Source organism: Nerophis ophidion, linkage group LG14, assembly GCF_033978795.1.
Source record: "Nerophis ophidion isolate RoL-2023_Sa linkage group LG14, RoL_Noph_v1.0, whole genome shotgun sequence".
In the NCBI taxonomy this organism is placed as follows: domain Eukaryota; kingdom Metazoa; phylum Chordata; class Actinopteri; order Syngnathiformes; family Syngnathidae; genus Nerophis; species Nerophis ophidion.
The window spans coordinates 54,680,074-54,701,095 of record NC_084624.1 but is presented as its reverse complement, the minus strand read 5'-3'; the positions used below and the strand labels follow the sequence as shown (position 1 = coordinate 54,701,095).

The following is a 21,022-nucleotide window of genomic DNA, read 5'->3' as shown; positions in this document are numbered from 1 at the left end:
AAAAAAAAAAGAGTGGTGACGCTGTTTACTGTGCAGCCCTTTGAGACACTGGTGATTTAGGGTTTTATACAGTGGGGCAAAAAAGTATTTAGTCAGCCACCGATTGTGCAAGTTCTCCCACTTAAAATGATGACAGAGATCTGTAATTTTCATCATAGGTACACTTCAACTGTGGGAGACAGAATGTGAAAAAAAAAAAAAAATCCAGGAATTCACATTAAAGGGGAACATTATCACCAAACCTATGTAAGCGTCAATATATACCTTGATGTTTCAGAAAAAAGACCATATATTTTTTTAACCGATTTCCGAACTCTAAATGGGTGAATTTTGGCGAATTAAACGCCTTTCCATTATTTGCTCTCGGACCGATGACGTCACAAAACGTGACGTCATCGAGGTAGTCAATCGGCCATTTTGTCAAACACATTATACTCACTGAGTCAAATCAGCTCTGTTATTTTCCATTTTTTTCGACTGTTTTCCGTACCTTGGAGACATTATGCCTCGTCTGTGTGTTGTTGGAGGGTGTAACAACACCATCAGGGACGGATTCAAGTGGATTTACGTAGAATGTGCATCAATTAGCACGGCATGCTAATCGATGCTAACATGCTATTTACCGGCGATGCTAAGGCAGACATGGCACAGAGATGTATGGATAACCTGCAGATGCATTTGCAACGATAAAGTCAAACAAATCACAAAGGTGAGTGTTGTTGATGTCGTAGACATGTGCTAATCAGACATATTTGGTTGTGGCATGACTGCCAGCTAATCGATGCTAACATGCTATTTAGGCTAGCTGTATGCACATTTGTAGTTGTATTTGCACCCAGCCTTTCCCTCCACCCACATTTAATGCCAAACAAACACTTACCAATCGAGAAATTTAATTTGCTCCAGTGTCAATGCGAAATTCCCGATCGTTTGGTCTGCACATTTTACCAGCGATGCTAAGGCAGACATGGCCGAATAGCGTCAATAGCTATTCGCTCAATAGCTACAGTTTTCGCTATCTGCCTCCATACTCCAACCATCCGTTTCAATACATGCCTAATCTGTTGAATCGCTTAAACCGCTGAAATCCGAGTCTGAATCCGAGCTAATGTCGCTATATCTTGCTGTGGTAACCGCCATGTTGTTTGTATTGGCATCACTGGATGACGTCACAAAAAAATGGACGGTGGTTTAGCAGATAGTAAAAATCAGGCACTTTAAAGCCATTTTTCGGGATATTCCGGGACAGGTAAACATTTAAAAAAAAACTTAGAAAAATAATGTTAGCCACTGGGAACTGATTTTTATTGGTTCTAACCCTTCTGAAATTGTGATAATGTTCCCTTTTAAAGAATTTATTTGTAAATTATGGTGGAAAACAAGTATTTGATCAATGATTCAAAGCTCTCACTGATGGAAGGAGGTTTTGGCTCAAAATCTCAGGATACATGGCCCCATTCATTCTTTCCTTAACACGGATCAATCGTCCTGTCCCCTTAGCAGAAAAACAGCCCCAAAGCATGATGTTTCCACCCTCATGCTTCACAGTAGGAATGGTGTTCTTGGGATGCAACTCAGTATTCTTCCTCCAAACACGACGAGTTGAGTTTATACCAAAATGGATAAAAGGATGGTAAGCAGTGGATTGGGAGAATGTCATGTGGTCAGATGAAACCAAAATAGAACTTTTTGGTATAAACTCAACTCGTCGTGTTTGGAGGAAGAAGAATACTGAGTTGTATCCCAGGAACACCATACCTACTGTGAAGCATGGAGCTGGAAACATCATGCTTTGGGGCTGTTTTTCTGCTAAGGGGACAGGACGATTGATCCGTGTTAAGGAAAGAATGAATGGGGCCATGTATCCTGAGATTTTGAGCCAAAACCTCCTTCCATCAGTGAGAGCTTTGAATGGTTGACCCAATACTTATTTTCCACCATAATTTACAAATAAATTCTTTAAAATTCCTACAATGTGAATTCCTGGATTTTTTTGCACACATTCTGTCTCTCACAGTTGAAGTGTACCTATGATGAAAATTACAGACCTCTGTCATCATTTGAAGTGGGAGAACTTGCACAATCGGTGGCTGACTAAATACCTTTTTAGCCCCACTGTAAGTAAACGTTGATTGATTGTTTAAGGAAAAAGAGTGTTGACGCTGTTTACTGTTTGTCCTCAGCCTGTCTGCAGTTCTCCGGCTGCGCCCCGTGTGTCACGTCTCAGATCGGCTTCAACTGCACCTGGTGCTCCCGCCTGCAGAGGTCCGCTGGAAAAAAAGCACACGCCCAATGTGAAGCGTTCTTTCAAATCTGCTTCACGACTTCCTCTTCCTTCTTCCTTTACTTGGCAGATGTTCCAGCGGCTTTGACCGAAACCGGCAAAGCTGGGTAGACTCCGGCTGCCAGGAGGAGGTTTGTACTCACCGTAGCTTGATCCGTTCAATCCAGCCGTGAGCTGACCCGTGGTCCTCCGCCAGAGACGAGACCCGCGTTGTCTACGGGGACGCCACGTCACGGACGCAACGCAGACGCGGCGCCACTTCACGGAGGCGACCACTCCGGCTGCTGCCACGTCAGGCCAGCAGAGGACCTCCAGTGTGACCTCCATGCCTGCAGGCAACACTTCCACCGCCCAGAACCAGCCGACCAGATTCAGCAGCGACAAGAATGCCACGTCCACTCCTTGGTCCTTCACCAGCCAGCCTACAGGTGACTTGTCACACTCTGAGAGCACTCAGACGTCCGTGCAGGCTTAAACTTACACTTCAGTGTGTCACCTTCAGGGGAGCAGGAGCTCAGAACACATGGTCTGTTGTACAAAACCCAAAACCAGTGAAGTTGACACGTTGTGTAATTTGTAAATAAAAACAGAATACATCCATCTTCTTCAGCTTATCCGAGGTAGGGTCGCGGGGGCAACAGCCTAAGCAGGGAAACCCAGACTTCCCTCTCCCCAGCCACTTCATCCAGCTCCTCCCGGGGAATCTGGAGGTGTTCCCAGGCCAGCCGGGAGACATAGTCTTCCCAACGTGTCCTGAGTCTTCCCCTTGGTCTCCTACCAGTCGGACTTGCTCGAAAAACCTCCCTAGAGAGGCGTTCGGGTGGCATCCTGACCAGATGCCCGAACCACCTCATCTGGCTCCTCTCCATGTGGAGGAGCAGAGGCTTTACTTTGAGTTCCTCCCGGATGGCAGAGCTTCTCACCCTATCTCTAAGGGAGAGACCCGCCACCCGGCGGAGGAAACTCATTTCGGCCGCTTGTACCCGTGATCTTATCCTTACGGTCATGACCCAAAGCTAATGACCATAGGTGAGGATGGGAACGTAGATCGACCGGTAAATTGAGAGCGTTGCCTTCCGGCTCAGCTCCTTCTTCACCACAACGGATCGGTACAGCGTCCGCATTACTGAAGACGCCGCACCGATCCGCCTGTCGATCTCACCATCCACTCTTCCCTCACTCGTGAACAAGACTCCTAGGTACTTGAACCCCTCCACTTGGGGCAAGATCTCCTCCCCAGCCCGGAGATGACACTCCACCCTTTTCCGGGCGAGAAAAAACTGAATATAATGATTTGCAAATCCCTTACAACCTATTTTCAGCTTGGCAGCTTGGCTTCACATAGACCTGGTCTGATTGTTACTGTACTCACAGGTCTAGGTCTGATTGTTACAGTACTGACAGGTCTGATTGTTCCAGTACCCACAGGTCTGATTGTTACAGTACTCACAGGTCTGATTGTTACAGTACTCACAGGTGTGATTGTTACAGTACTCACAGATCTGATTGTTACAGTACTCACAGGTCTGATTGTTACAGTACTTGCAAGTCTGGTTTTTCCAGCACTCACAGGTCTGATTGTTACAGTACTCACAGGTCTGATTGTTACAGTACTCGCAGGTCTGATTGTTACAGTACTCACAGGTCTGATTGTTACAGTACTCACAGGTCTGATTGTTACAGTACTCGCAGGTCTGATTGTTACAGTACTCACAGGTCTGATTGTTACAGTACTCGCAGGTCTGATTGTTACAGTACTCACAGGTCTGATTGTTACAGTACTCACAGGTCTGATTGTTACAGTACTCGCAGGTCTGATTGTTACAGTACTCACAGGTCTGATTGTTACAGTACTCACAGGTCTGATTGTTACAGTACTCAAAGGCCATCTTAGATCTTCTTTGATCCTCCTGGAGCTGATCATTGGCTGAGCCTTTGAGCGGTATAGCTCGGTTGGTAGAGTGGCCGTGTCAGCAACTTGAGGGTTGCAGGTTCGATTCCCGCTTGTGCCATCCTAGTTACTGCCGTTGTGTCCTTGGGCAAGACACTTTACCCACCTGCTCCCAGTGCCACCCACACTGGTTTAAATGTAACTTAGATATTGGGTGTCACTATGTAAAGCGCTTTGAGTCACTTGAGAAAAGCGCTATATAAATATAATTCACTTCAATTCACACTTTGCCATTTTGGTTATTCTCTTATCCATTCCAATAGTCGTTTTTTCTTTTTCTGTTGGGTCTGTTGGTTTTCTACACCTCTAATAAACCTTCTAGAAACTTCCTTGCAGTGTAGAAGTTAGAATTCTAACAAAAACAGTGATTTATATTGCTAGTGATGTGGGACTGCTATTATTTTGAACACAACTGTATGTCAAAAGCTAAACTAGGAGCCTTTGTAACCTGTTTTAAAACAGTTCTATTATCATTTACATAGCAAATAATGTATTGTGATGTACTGAAATGAGGTGGGGACTTGTCCAGGATGTACCCCGCCTTCCGCCCAATTGTAGCTGAGATAGGCGCCAGCGACCCCAAAAGGGAATAAGCGGTAGGAAATGGATGGATAGATGGATGGATATACAAACCCCATTTCCATATGCGTTGGGAAATTGTGTTAGATGTAAATATAAACAAAATACAATGATTTGCAAATCATTTTCAACCCATATTCAGTTGAATATGCTACAAAGACAACATGTTTCATGTACAAACTCATAAACATTTTTTTTGTTGTTGCAAATAATCATTAACTTTAGAATTTGATGCCAGCAATACGTGACAAAGAAGTTGGGAAAGGTGGCAATAAATACTGATAAAGTTGAGGAATGCTCATCAAACACTTAATTGGAACATCCCACAGGTGTGCAGGCTAATTGGGAACAGGTGGGTGCCATGATTGGGTATAAAAACAGCTTCCCAAAAAATGCTCAGTCTTTCACAAGAAAGGATGGGGCAAGGTACACCCCTTTGTCCACAACTGTGTGAGCAAATAGTCAAACAGTTTAAGAACAACCTTTCTCAAAGTGACATTGCAAGAAATTTAGGGATCTCAACATCTACGCTCCATAATATCATCAAAAGGTTCAGAGAATCTGGAGAAATCACTCCACGTAAGCGGCATGGCCGGAAACCAACATTGAATGACCGTGACCGTCCATCCCTCAGACGGCACTGTATCAAAAACCGACATCAATTTCTAAAGGATATCACCACATGGGCTCAGGAACACTTCAGAAAACCACTGTCAATAAATACAGTTGGTCGCTACATCTGTAAGTGCAAGTTAAAGCTCTACTATGCAAAACGAAAGCCATTTATCAACAACATCCAGAAACGCTGCCGGCTTCTCTGGGCCCGAGATCATCTAAGATAGACTGATGCAAAGCGGAAAAGAGTTCTGTGGTCTGACGAGTCCACATTTCAAATTATATTTGGAAACTGTGGTAGTGGTGTCCTCCGGAACAAAGAGGAAAATAACCATCCAGACTGTTTTAGGCGCAAAGTTAAAAAGCCAGCATCTGTGATGGTATGGGGGTGCATTAGAGCCCAAGGCATGGGTAACTTACACATCTGTGAAGGCACCATTAATGCTGAAAGGTACATACAGGTTTTGGAACAACATATGCTGCCATCTAAGCGCCGTCTTTTTCATGGACGCCCCTGCTTATTTCAGCAAGACAATACCAAAGCCACATTCAGCATGTGTTACAACAGCGTGGCTTCGTAAAAAAAGAGTGCGGGTACTTTCCTGGCCCGCCTGCAGTCCAGACATGTCTCCCATGGAAAATGTGTGGCGCATTATGAAGCGTAAAATACGACAGCGTAGACCTCGGACTGTTGAACAACTGAAGCTCTACATAAAACAAGAATGGGAAAGAATTCCACTTTCAAAGCTTCAACAATTAGTTTCCTCAGTTCCCAAACGTTTATTGAGTGTTGTTAAAAGAAAAGGTGATGTAACACAGTGGTGAACATGCCCTTTCCCAACTACTTTGGTATGTGTTGCAGCCATGAAATTCTAATCTAATTATTATTTGCAATAAAAAAAATATGTTTATGAGTTTGAACATCAAATATGTTGTCTTTGTATCATATTTAACTGAATATGGGTTGAAAAGGATTAGCAAATCATTGTATTCTGTTTATATTTACATCTAACATAATTTCCCAACTCATATGGAAACGGGGGTTGTACACCGTTATCGCAGGAAGCTGTAATATGTATCGCAATATAGATTTTTAGGCCACATCGCCCATCCCTGGTTCTTAATATGTGTCAATGAAATAAAACATTGAGGATTTGGATTTCAAATGTCACTTGACGGAGACTACCTTCAGACTTGCTGTCCCACTTGTTGTCTTGTTTTGACGTGCAGTGTGTCCATTGTGGTCCAGCCCAGTTGCAGAAGGTGGGTGGTCAAGTTGTGAGTTATTTGCCAGTCCCCTGCTAGCACATAGCTGAGTGTATACAGTGCCATGTTAAATACTACATAGTGTCCTCAATGTATGCGCCTGATTGGCTGGCATGTGTGCACGTCTCTCTGGCCTCCGAGGCTTTTGTCGCGCTGGCGAAGCTCTGCTGGGTGACGGAAGGATGTTGTTGTTGTTGACTGCAAATGGTATTGAATGTGTGCAATTATAACTGTTGTTGCCTGACACCTGTATACTGCGGGCATCGTGGAATATTTTTGTTAAATATTTGTTTACTCCTTTACTAGTTATATTAATTGTTTTATTCTCGGGAATTACTTCCTACCATCATATTTAAGTTTGATTGTTCAAAACATAGCAGCAATTAATGATGACACATGCTTGTGGTTTACATCAAATCAATCAATGTTTACTTATATAGCCCTAAATCACCAGTGTCTCAAAGGGCTGCACACGCCTCAGCGACATCCTCGACTCAGATCCCACATCAGGGCAAGGAAAAACTCAACCCAATGGGATGACAATGAGAAACCTTGGAGGGGACCGCAAATGTGGGATCGATGCAATGGACGATACTTAATAGTAAGAGAGTCCAGTCCATAAAGTGGATCTAACATTATAGTGTGAGAGTCCAGTCATTAGTGGATCTAACATTATAGTGAGAGTCCAGTCCATAGTGGATCTAACATAATATTGTGAGAGTCCAGTCCATGGTAGATCTAACATAATAGTGTGAGAGTCCAGTCCATAGTGGATCTATTATAATAGTGAGAGTCCAGTCCATAGTGGATCTAACATAATAGTGTGAGAGTCCAGTCCATAGTGGATCTAACATAATAGTGTGAGAGTCCAGTCCATAGTGGATCTAACATAACAGTGCGAGTCCAGTCTATAGTGGATCTAACTTAATACTGTGAGAGTCCAGTCCATAGTGGATCTAACATAATAGTGTGAGAGTCCAGTCCATAGTGGATCTAACATAATAGTGTGAGAGTCCAGTCCATAGTGGATCTAACATAATAGTGTGAGAGTCCAGTCCATAGTGGATCTAACATAATAGTGTGAGAGTCCAGTCCATAGTGGATCTAACATAATAGTGTGAGAGTCCAGTCCATAGTGGATCTAACATAACAGTGGGAGTCCAGTCCATAGTGGATCTAACATAATAGTGAGAGTCCAGTCCAAAGGGGATCTAACATAATAGTGAGAGTCCAGTCCAAAGTGGATCCAACACAATAGTGCGAGTCCAGTCAATAGTGGATCCAACATAATAGCGTGAGAGTCCAGTCCATAGTGGATCTAACATAATAATAAGAGTCCAGTCCATAGTGGATCTAACATAATAGTGTGAGAGTCCAGTCCATAGTGGATCTAACATAACAGTGAGAGTCCAGTCCAAAGTCCATCAAACATAATAGTGAGAGTCCAGTCCATAGTGGATCTAACATAACAGTGAGAGTCCAGTCCATAGTGGATCTAACTTAATAGTGTGAGAGTCCAGTCCATAGTGGATCTAACATAATAGTGTGAGAGTCCAGTCCATAGTGGATCTAACATAACAGTGAGAGTCCAGTCCATAGTGGATCTAACATAATAGTGAGAGTCCAGTCCAAAGTGGATCTAACATAATAGTGAGAGTCCAGTCCAAAGTGGATCCAACACAATAGTGCGAGTCCAGTCCATAGTGGATCTAACATAATAGCGTGAGAGTCCAGTCCATAGTGGATCTAACTTAATAGTGTGAGAGTCCAGTCCATAGTGGATCTAACATAATAGTGTGAGAGTCCAGTCCATAGTGGATCTAACATAATAGTGAGAGTCCAGTCCATAGTGGATCTAACATAATAGTGAGAGTCCAGTCCATAGTGGATCTAAGATAATAGTGAGAGTCCAGTCCATAGTGGATCTAACATAATAGTGTGAGAGTCCAGTCCATAGTGGATCTAACATAACAGTGAGAGTCCAGTCCATAGTGGATCTAACATAATAGTGAGAGTCCAGTCCAAAGTGGATCTAACATAATAGTGAGAGTCCAGTCCAAAGTGGATCCAACACAATAGTGCGAGTCCAGTCCATAGTGGATCTAACATAATAGCGTGAGAGTCCAGTCCATAGTGGATCTAACTTAATAGTGTGAGAGTCCAGTCCATAGTGGATCTAACATAATAGTGTGAGAGTCCAGTCCATAGTGGATCTAACATAATAGTGAGAGTCCAGTCCATAGTGGATCTAACATAATAGTGAGAGTCCAGTCCATAGTGGATCTAAGATAATAGTGAGAGTCCAGTCCAGAGTGGATCCAACACAATAGTGCGAGTCCAGTCCATAGTGGATCTAACATAATAGCGTGAGAGTCCAGTCCATAGTGGATCTAACATAACAGTGAGAGTCCAGTCCATAGTGGATCTAACATAATAGTGAGAGTCCAGTCCAAAGTGGATCTAACATAATAGTGAGAGTCCAGTCCATAGTGGATCTAACATAATAGCGTGAGAGTCCAGTCCATAGTGGATCTAACATAATAGTGAGAGTCCAGTCCATAGTGGATCTAACATAATAGTGTGAGAGTCCAGTCCATAGTGGATCTAACATAATAGTGAGAGTCCAGTCCATAGTGGATCTAACATAATAGTGAGAGTCCAGTCCATAGTGGATCTAAGATAATAGTGAGAGTCCAGTCCAGAGTGGATCCAACACAATAGTGTGAGAGTCCAGTCCATAGTGGATCTAACATAACAGTGCGAGTCCAGTCTATAGTGGATCTAACTTAATACTGTGAGAGTCCAGTCCATAGTGGATCTAACATAATAGTGTGAGAGTCCAGTCCATAGTGGATCTAACATAATAGTGTGAGAGTCCAGTCCATAGTGGATCTAACATAATAGTGTGAGAGTCCAGTCCATAGTGGATCTAACATAATAGTGTGAGAGTCCAGTCCATAGTGGATCTAACATAATAGTGTGAGAGTCCAGTCCATAGTGGATCTAACATAACAGTGAGAGTCCAGTCCATAGTGGATCTAACATAATAGTGAGAGTCCAGTCCAAAGGGGATCTAACATAATAGTGAGAGTCCAGTCCAAAGTGGATCCAACACAATAGTGCGAGTCCAGTCAATAGTGGATCCAACATAATAGCGTGAGAGTCCAGTCCATAGTGGATCTAACATAATAATAAGAGTCCAGTCCATAGTGGATCTAACATAATAGTGTGAGAGTCCAGTCCATAGTGGATCTAACATAACAGTGAGAGTCCAGTCCAAAGTCCATCAAACATAATAGTGAGAGTCCAGTCCATAGTGGATCTAACATAACAGTGAGAGTCCAGTCCATAGTGGATCTAACTTAATAGTGTGAGAGTCCAGTCCATAGTGGATCTAACATAATAGTGTGAGAGTCCAGTCCATAGTGGATCTAACATAACAGTGAGAGTCCAGTCCATAGTGGATCTAACATAATAGTGAGAGTCCAGTCCAAAGTGGATCTAACATAATAGTGAGAGTCCAGTCCAAAGTGGATCCAACACAATAGTGCGAGTCCAGTCCATAGTGGATCTAACATAATAGCGTGAGAGTCCAGTCCATAGTGGATCTAACTTAATAGTGTGAGAGTCCAGTCCATAGTGGATCTAACATAATAGTGTGAGAGTCCAGTCCATAGTGGATCTAACATAATAGTGAGAGTCCAGTCCATAGTGGATCTAACATAATAGTGAGAGTCCAGTCCATAGTGGATCTAAGATAATAGTGAGAGTCCAGTCCATAGTGGATCTAACATAATAGTGTGAGAGTCCAGTCCATAGTGGATCTAACATAACAGTGAGAGTCCAGTCCATAGTGGATCTAACATAATAGTGAGAGTCCAGTCCAAAGTGGATCTAACATAATAGTGAGAGTCCAGTCCAAAGTGGATCCAACACAATAGTGCGAGTCCAGTCCATAGTGGATCTAACATAATAGCGTGAGAGTCCAGTCCATAGTGGATCTAACTTAATAGTGTGAGAGTCCAGTCCATAGTGGATCTAACATAATAGTGTGAGAGTCCAGTCCATAGTGGATCTAACATAATAGTGAGAGTCCAGTCCATAGTGGATCTAACATAATAGTGAGAGTCCAGTCCATAGTGGATCTAAGATAATAGTGAGAGTCCAGTCCAGAGTGGATCCAACACAATAGTGCGAGTCCAGTCCATAGTGGATCTAACATAATAGCGTGAGAGTCCAGTCCATAGTGGATCTAACATAACAGTGAGAGTCCAGTCCATAGTGGATCTAACATAATAGTGAGAGTCCAGTCCAAAGTGGATCCAACATAATAGTGAGAGTCCAGTCCATAGTGGATCTAACATAATAGCGTGAGAGTCCAGTCCATAGTGGATCTAACATAATAGTGAGAGTCCAGTCCATAGTGGATCTAACATAATAGTGTGAGAGTCCAGTCCATAGTGGATCTAACATAATAGTGAGAGTCCAGTCCATAGTGGATCTAACATAATAGTGAGAGTCCAGTCCATAGTGGATCTAAGATAATAGTGAGAGTCCAGTCCAGAGTGGATCCAACACAATAGTGCGAGTCCAGTCCATAGTGGATCTAACATAATAGCGTAAGAGTCCAGTCCATAGTGGATCTAACATAATAATAAGAGTCCAGTCCATAGTGGATCTAACATAATAGTGTGAGAGTCCAGTCCAAAGTGCATCAAACATAATAGTGAGAGTCCAGTCCATAGTGGATCTAACATAATAGTGAGAGTCCAGTCCATAGTGGATCTAACATAACAGTGAGAGTCCAGTCCATAGTGGATCTAACATAATAGTGTGAGAGTCCAGTCCATAGTGGATCTAACATAATAGTGAGAGTCCAGTCCATAGTGGATATAACATAATAGTGAGAGTCCAGTCCATAGTGGATCTAACATAATAGTGAGAGTCCAGTCCATAGTGGATCTAACATAATAGTGAGAGTCCAGTCCATAGTGGATCTAACATAATAGTGTGAGAGTCCAGTCCATAGTTGATATAACATAATAGTGTGAGAGTCCAGTCCATAGTGGATCTAACATAACAGTGAGAGTCCAGTCCATAGTGGATCTAACATAACAGTGAGAGTTCAGTCCATAGTTGATATAACATAACAGTGAGAATCCAGTCCATAGTTGATCTAACATAACAGTTAGAGTCCAGTCCATAGTTGATATAACATAATAGTGTGAGAGTCCAGTCCATAGTGGATCTAACATAACAGTGAGAGTCCAGTCCATAGTGGATCTAACATAACAGTGAGAGTTCAGTCCATAGTTGATATAACATAACAGTGAGAATCCAGTCCATAGTTGATCTAACATAACAGTTAGAGTCCAGTCCATAGTTGATATAACATAACAGTGAGAATCCAGTCCATAAAAGACCTCTGCTGGCCTAACATAACATAAATCATGATCCTAATTAAATATAAAATAGATTTTTAATTTAATTCCCCTAAATATGTAGAAGTATTCATATTCTCTTCATGACACATTATGCTCCCTCCAGTGCTGTTGTTTTTAGTTTGAGTTTTTATCCAAACCGAATTCAGCTAGCTTATGTTGCCATGCTGTACCAAATCTGCAACCAAAAAGAAATGTAATCTACAGATTTACTGTTTCACCCACGGTTGCCTCCTTGCGTTGAGGTCAAACGGGGCACTGACCCATGAGGTCCAGCAGATGGCATTATTGTAAAACTATGTGCCCCAGACACCATTCTTCATGAGTAAACAGATGGAAACCAACACATTTTACACAGAAATTAGGCTATTTTAACCTTTGTTTGGTGTTCGGGTCTGTGGGACCCGTTTTAATTTTTTTATTAAAAGAAAAATGATACAATTAATTAATTGTATCGAACACACTGCAGGCCTAGACAGGAGGAGGACAGAGTGTAGGTACACAGAACATCAAAGGGTCAAATGTGCGAGAAAATGAGAGCAGGCAGTGTTAACAAACAATGTTGCAACCTTGTGTGGGAACCGCAGGTGCAGAAACACAAAAGAAGAATCCCTGTGGGATGCGGAAACTGGCAGAGAAATTTCCTGTGCAACATTCATGTTGTTGTTACTCAGCCAGCGTTTGTGGGTCTGATGCACCCGTCACATTTTGTGGCTTTTAATGCCCTACAATCAAACACTTTTCTGTTTAAATACTGAACAGATGTTTATTGGGATAAGGTGAACATCTGTTCAGTCCATCAGACCCACAAACGGCAACTGAGTAACAACAATATGAACATTACACAAATGTTAATTGTCAAAAATATATTTTGACATACAGGCTAACAGGCATATATTTCCCCCGTTGGCCTGTATGTCCATGTGTCATCCAACTGAGCTGGCACTAAGAGCTGAGCACCATCGGACTAAAAACTATGTACATAGTAACAGTTACCACCCATGTAATGCACGCTCATCAAAACAGAAAGGGACAAGCGGTAGAAAATGGATGGATGGAACACCTCCGATCCGGACAAGCTAATCTCCTCCAACCTCTGAGGCCAAAGCTACAAACAGTGGGAGATCGGGCTTTCTGCTCCGCCGCTCCCAGTCTGTGGAACACTCTCCCTGACCACCTGAGTGCACCACAGACTGTTGATGATTTTAAAAAAGGCTTTAAAAACATTCTTAAAAAAAAAAAAAAAAGCTTTTCTTTAGATGTATGCATACTAGTTCTAGTTTTTATTTGTATTTATTTTATTACCTTTTAATTTTTTTATAATACACTATAGCACTTTGAAGTTGTTTACTCAATGTAAAGTGCTTTTTACAAATAAAATCTATTATTATCTTGCTTCAAAATAGTTTGCAGCAAGTCCTATAAAATGTCACATTTTGGATTTTATTTCGGCTTATACTGTGCAAAAATGTAAAGAATGTTGATGTGCACACCTGTGACGTAGTGAAGTGAATGATATTTATATAGCGCTTTTCTCTAGTGACTCAAAGTGCTTTTACATAGTAAACTCAATATCTAAGTGACATTTAAAGCAGTGTGGGTGGCACTGGGAGCAGGTGGGTAAAGTGCCCAAGGACACAACGGCAGTGATTAGGGTGGCAGAAGCCGGGATCGAACCTGGAACCCTCAAGTTGCTGGCACGGCCACTCTACCAACCGAGCTATACCGCCCCAGTAGACTGATTATCCTATAACAATTTGAGAGAAAGCCTTTTTGTGAGTTCGGCTAGTAAGAAATGGGACCAAAACTATGTTTGTCATTGTCAATTGCTGCCCCCTACAGGACTGGAGTGGAACAACAACATCTGGCACATTGTTATTTTGTCATTTCGGGGCGGAGTGTAAACCTGCACTTTTCACATTGTGGTATCTGTAAAGGCATGACTGTTGATCAAATAGTGTTTGTCATCTTTCCGCAGCCGACGGCGAGAACGACACGGGCCAGAGAGAGAAGGTGGGCTTGCTGGCGGGTATCGTCATAGTGACGGCGGTAATGGCGGCGGTGGTCCTTGTGTCCGTCTACATGTACCACCATCCCACGTCCAGTGTCAGCCTCTTCTTCCTGGAGGTCAGTCAGCTGATGGCTTCTTTTGTGTGTGCGTGTGTGTGTGTGTGTGCCAAAAAAAATATAAATATAATAAAACAATTCATAGATTATTATTTGACGTAACTTATGACACTGTCTGTTAAAGACTTCTTTAGTAGTGCTTATATTCCGACACATGAAGCAAATACGAGCAAAACATTAAACTATGCAATGGAACAGATCCCTGTACTTTATAACAGGGATGACAAACTCCTTTTCATTGAGGGCCACATCGCAGTTATGGCAGCTTGGAACAGCAAATAATGTAGGAATTTGCCTTTGGATGTCATTAAGACAAGATATTTGATTGTCAAATTCATTAACTTTTTTTTTTTTGCAAATAATAATTAACTTTGAATTTCACGGCTGCAACACGTGCCAAAGTAGTTGGGAAAGGGCATGTTCACCACTGTGTTACATCACCTTTTCTTTTAAAAACAGTCAAAAAATGTTTGGGAACTGAGGAAACTAATTGTTGAAGCTTTGAAAGTGGAATTCTTTCCTATTCTTGTTTTATGTAGAGCTTCAGTCGTTCAACAGTCCGGGGTCTCTGCTCTTGTATTTTACGCTTCATAATGCCCACACATTTTCGATGGGAGACAGGTCTGGACTGCAGGCGGGCCAGGAAAGTACCCGCACTCTTTTACTATGAAACCACACTGTTGCAACACTTGTCTTGCTGAAATAAGCAGGGGCGTCCATGATAACGTTGCTTGGATGACAACATATGTTGCTCCACAACCTGTATGGACCATTCAGCATTAATGGTGCCTTCACAGATGTGTAAGTTACCCATGCCTTGGGCACTAATACACCCCCATACCATCACAGATGCTGGCTTTTGAACTTTGCGCCTATAACAATCCGGATGGTTATTTTCCTCTTTGTTCAGGAGGACAACCACAGTTTCCAAATATAATTTGAAATGTGGACTCATCAGACCACAGAACACTTTTCCACTTTGCATCAGTCCATCTTAGGTGAGCTCGGGCCCAGCGAAGCCGGCGGCGTTTCTGGATGTTGTTGATAAATGGGTTTGGCTTTGCATAGCAGAGTTTTAACTTGCACTTACAGATGTAGCGACAAACTATAGTTACTGACAGTGGTTTTATGAAGTGTTCCTGAGCCCATGTAGTGATATCCTTTACACACTGATGTCGGTTTTTGATGCAGTACCGCCTGAGGGGTCAAAGGCCTGTATTATCATCGCTTACGTGCAGTGATTTCTCCAGATTCTCTGAACCTTTCGATGATTTTACGGACCATATATGGTAAAATCCCTAAGTTCCTTGCAATAGCTCGTTGAGAAATGTTGTTCTAAAACTGTTCGACAATTTGCTTAAAAATTGGTGACCCTCCCCCCATCCTTGTTTGTGAATTACTTAGCATTTCATGGAAGCTGCTTTTATAGCCAATCATGGCACCCACCTGTTCCCAATTAGCCTGCACACCTGTGGGATGTTCCAAATAAGTGTTTGATGAGCATTTCTCAAATTTATCAGTATTTATTGCCACTTTTCCCAACTTCTTTGTCACGTGTTGCTGGCATCAAATTCTAAAGTTAATGATTATTCGCAAAAGAAAAAATGTTTATCAGTTTGAACATCAAATATGTTGTCTTTGTAGCATATTCAACTGAATATGGCTTGAAAAGGATTTGCAAATCATTGTATTCTGTTTATATTTACATCTAACACAATTTCCCAACTCATATGGAAACAGGGTTTGTATGTATGTGTATATATATATATATATATATATATATATATATATATATATATATATATATATATATATATATATATATATATATATATATACATACATATATATAGATTTATATATATATATATTTATGAGTATATATATATATACATATATATATATATATATATATATATATATATATATATATACACTTGTAAAGAACATGATGTCATGGCTGTCTTGACTTTCCAATCATTTCTACAACTCTTATTTTTTTGTGATGTAGTGATTGGAGCACATACTTGTTGCTCACAAAAAACATTCATGAAGTTTGCTTTTTTTATGAATTTATTATGGCTCTACTAAAAATGTGCTGGGTCAAAAGTATACGTACAGCGATGTTAATATTTGCTTACATGTCCCTTGGGAAGTTTCACTGCTCAATGTGTTGCTTTTCTGACATGGACTTGTTTCCTCAGCATTGTCCACACATCAGGACTTTGGGAAGGCCATTCTATCTTTATGTAGCCATTCCTTTAGCACTTTTGAGGTGTGTTTGGGGTCATTGTCCTGTTGGAACACCCAACTGTGCCCAAGACCCAACCTCCAGGCTGATGATTTTCTCCTCCAAACATATTGCTGGGTATTGTGGCCAAACAGCTACATTTTTGTTTCATCTGACATCACATAGACAAAGTTAAGACTATCTGGAGGAAAGTTCTGTGGTCAGATGAAACAAAAACTAAGCTGTTTGACTACAATACCCAGCAATATGTTTGGAGGAGAAAAGGTGAGGCCTTTAATCCCAGGAACACCATACCTACTGTCAAGCATGTTGGTGGTAGTATTATGCTCTGGGTCTGTTTTGCTGCCAATGGGACTGCTGCTTAACAGAGAGTAAATGGGACAATGAAAAAGGAGGATTCGCTACCAAATTCTTCAGGACAAGCTAAAATCATCAACGTTAGCAAGTTACCAAGTGACATCATCACCGTCATTGTTTACCGATGCACAGACGCTGACTCTGCATTACGATAAACGATAAAAATTCTATTAAAATAACAAAAGTGGCTAAAAAACTTACGGGTGAAATGTAATCTAGAAAAAGTTGCAATGTTGACTAATAAAACAAAACTGCTTTTTTTTTTTCTTTCAAACTGTCATTGCTCGAAACATAATATTGAATCAAAAATCAATGTTATTATGAATTATTGACCTACCCAAGGCTCCCATTACTTCACATCAAATATTCCACTCATACAAATATATTTTGTGTAAAATTTTGCGTGTTTGCCATTAAAAAAAAAAAAAAAAAAAAGCAGTTTCCTTTGACAAAAAAGGGCAGAAAACAAACCAAAGAACCACAACAACTTAGAATTGAGGAATAGATCTGAAGTAGACTCTGGAGATTTAAGTGTTAAATAAATAATAATAAATAATGCATGTATGCCCTGGCACAGCATTATCATCATTTCATGGCCCAAGCAAAACACTTTTTACACTTTTATACTGAAGTAAATACACTTACAACTTATTAAATAAAAATACAGAAAAAACTACCAGCAGCGGTAAAGTTTAGATCCATGAAGGAAAGAAGAAAGTGAATGAATGTTTATTACTGAATATTAGTGTGTAACATGCTGGGAATTATCTGCACATGTGAGGGAGGAATGCACAGTGCAGGGTTGAGATTCTACTGAATTTGCATGAAATCAGGTTGTTTTAGCTAATAATCATACTGCAAGATCTAGAATGTTGCATTCAATGTTTATTCCCATTAAAGGCCTACTGAAAGCCACTACTACCGACCACACAGTCTGATAGTTTATATATCAATGATGAAATATTAACATTGCAACACATGCCAATACGACCTTTTTAGTTTACTAAATTGCAATTTTAAATTTCTCAGCTATAAGTCGTCTCTTTACATCGCATAATTCCACAGTACACAGTATTCTGGACATCTGTGTTGCTGAATATTTTGCAATTTGTTCAATGAATAATGGAGACGTCAAAGAAGAAAGCTGTAGGTGGGAAGCGGTGTATTGCGGCTGCCTTTAGCAACACAAACACAGCCGGTGTTTCCTTGTTTATATTCCCGAAAGATGACGGTGAAGCTTTACTATGGAACGGAGCGGTCAAGCGGACATGGTTCCCTACCACATGTCGAACGGCAGGTTTCGGTGAGAAAATGGTGGTAAAAAGTCGGCTCTTACCGTAGACATGAGCGGATAGCCTGCGTCGTTCCTCGTGCACCTGTCTAAAAGGCAGCTGTGGACTCTCTTGAAAAAAAGGCTAAGCCTGGCCCCAACAGCTGCCTTTGCTTCGCCTTGTCAAGAAACTTAGTTTCCCTCAGAGACACTGGCGGTCACCACACCCGTGGCCACACCCCTCCGACTTTCAGGTACCATATAATCTCATTAAAACACTAGTAGCACAATAAGCAGATAAGGGATTTTCCTGAATTATCCAATTCTCCCACCTCCAAAGACATGCACCTGGGGATAGGCCCCTCCCACCTCCAAAGACATGCACCTGGGGATAGGTTGATTGGCAAAACTAAATTGGCCCTAGTGTGTGAATGTGAGTGTGAATGTTGTATGTCTATCTGTGTTGGCCCTTCGATGAGGTGGCGACTTGTCCAGGGTGTACCCCGCCATCCGCCTGATTGAAGCTGAGATAGGCGCCAGCGCCCCCCGCGACCCCGAAAGGGAATAAGCGGTAGAAAATGGATGGATATCCAATTAAGTGTGTCTAATAACATCTGAATCGCTCCCACTGCCCTTGCCTTTTTTTTTCCCTAGTCCTTCACTCTAACTTTTCTCATCCACGAATCTTTCGTCCTCGCTCAAATTAATCGTGAAATTGTCGCTTTCTCGGTCCGAATCGCTCTCGCTGCTGGTGGCCATGATTGTAAACAATGTTCAGATGTGAGGAGCTCCACAACCCGTGACGTCACACGCACATCGTCTGCTTGGCTTTTTTATTAGCGACCCAAAGTTGCGAACTTTATCGTGGATGTTCTCTACTAAATCCTTTCAGCAAAAAAATGGCAATATCGCGAAATGATGAAGTATGACACATAGAATGGACCTTCTATCCCCGTTTAAATAAGAACATCTCATTTCAGTAGGCCTTTAATTCCGATGGAAAGTTTCCAACTTTGAGTATTCCCGTAATTTTGCAACCCCAGTCGTCATTAAACCGTGCAAATGTGATGCTAAGAAAAGGGACAACAGTTCAGTACGATGCATGGAAATTATTCCAAATTTGCCAAAAGGCCAGGATTCCATGCCAATGATGTCGCCCTTTTTTTTTGTGCACGTCTGTGTTCGCAGCGTCGCCCGGCCAGTTGGCCCACTATGAAGTTCCGGCGGGGCTCCGGTCACCCGTCCTACGCCGAGGTAGAAAACCTGGGCCGGCGGGACAAAGACAGTGCGGCGGTCATCGACCCCAAACAATCCTTCGTCATGACGATCAGGCGAGAGAGCGACCAGAAGGAAGGATTTATCGTCCCGGACCCCAGGGAGCGTTTCCTCAGCCGGGAGAGCTCCTGACCAAGACTACACCTCCCAGAATGCTTCGGGACATTTTCTCTCGTTACGCCGTGCAGAGAGGAAGACGTGGATGCCTCTATGAGGAAATCAGCACATTATTTTCACGCCCCTTCATTGCTTTAAGAAGGTGTCCGTCGAGACCATACTTGCCAACCCTCCCGCTTTTTCTGGGACACTCCCGAATTTTAGTGCCTCTTCCGAAAATCTTATGGGACAACCATTCTCACGAATTTCTCCCGTTTTCAGTAAGGACAGACTGTCGTCACGTCCGCTTTCCCTCCAGTCACGTTATAACATCCACGGCTTTTGGAGCTCAGTGCACAACTGCACACACAACAAGTTGCTTCAAAACTACGGCAAGTAGTAATGTCCAAAAAAACATAACAGAGACGAAGCAGAAGAATGAAGAAGAGACAGTCATGGTCGACGACGAGTAAGAAGAAGAAGTACGCTTGAAAGTTCCAAAATGGTTGGAAACAAGAATTTCAGTTCATCCAGGACAGCTCGAAGGGGGAAAGGGGTACGCTAGGGAGAGATGGAAGATTCCAGACTCTGGTAGATTTGATGAAGGCACTTTAGTGCGTAACACACAGCAATACATGGTTAGAAAGATAGTGACAGAGAATAGAACAAGGATGGATAATTCAACCCTAAACTCACTCCTTTCCTGCAAATTAAATGTCACAGATGCTGCCCATAACTATGCTCCTTCAAAGGCAAAGCTTTGTACTTGTGTGTGTGTATGTATGTATATATATATATATATATATATATATATATATTATGTATAATATATATAGCTAGAATTCACTTGAATTCACTGAAATTCAAGTATTTATTATATATATACATACATATATACACATACTGTGTTCATATATATATAAACATATATATACATAAACATTTATATATACATAAATATATATATATGTATATACATAGATATATACATACATATGTATATACACACACACATATATATATATATATACAAACATATATACACATACATATATCTAAACACATATATATAAACATATATATATATATTTATATCTAAACATGTATACATATATACACACAAACATATATATATACATATATACATACATGTACATATATACACATATTATATACATATATAAACAATATATATATTTACCTATGTATATATAAACATATATAAGCATGTATACATATATATATATATATATATATATATATATATATATATATATAAATAAAATAAATACCCCCCAATCTCCTGAATTCGGAGGTCTCAAGGTTAGCAAGTATGGTCGAGAAGAAGAATCTTGTTTTGACTCAAAGTTGTTTGCTGGTGTTTACGGCGGACGAGAGAGAGAAAGAGAGAGAGAGAAGTCTCCGACTTTTTGGCTATTTTCTCCCCGAGATGGCTGTTATGTGTCAGCGGCCGGAAAACTTCCTCACACGGCGGAATGTCTTGGCCGGG

General features: G+C 41.4%; 1 protein-coding gene across 2 annotated transcripts in view; it reads left to right on the top strand.

Moving 5' to 3' along the window:
- Window positions 1-20,323, top strand: part of LOC133568881 (plexin domain-containing protein 2-like) — a 34,407-nt gene extending 14,084 nt beyond the window's left edge. For both annotated transcript variants that reach the window (XM_061921073.1, XM_061921074.1), the window contains 5 exons: window positions 2,184-2,265; window positions 2,355-2,415; window positions 2,481-2,712; window positions 14,115-14,263; window positions 19,330-20,323. In XM_061921073.1, the coding sequence (XP_061777057.1) occupies window positions 2,184-2,265; window positions 2,355-2,415; window positions 2,481-2,712; window positions 14,115-14,263; window positions 19,330-19,548 (743 nt within the window). In that variant the 3' untranslated portion in view covers window positions 19,549-20,323. The remainder of the gene's footprint in view (window positions 1-2,183; window positions 2,266-2,354; window positions 2,416-2,480; window positions 2,713-14,114; window positions 14,264-19,329) is intronic.
- Window positions 20,324-21,022: the final 699 nt, after the last annotated feature.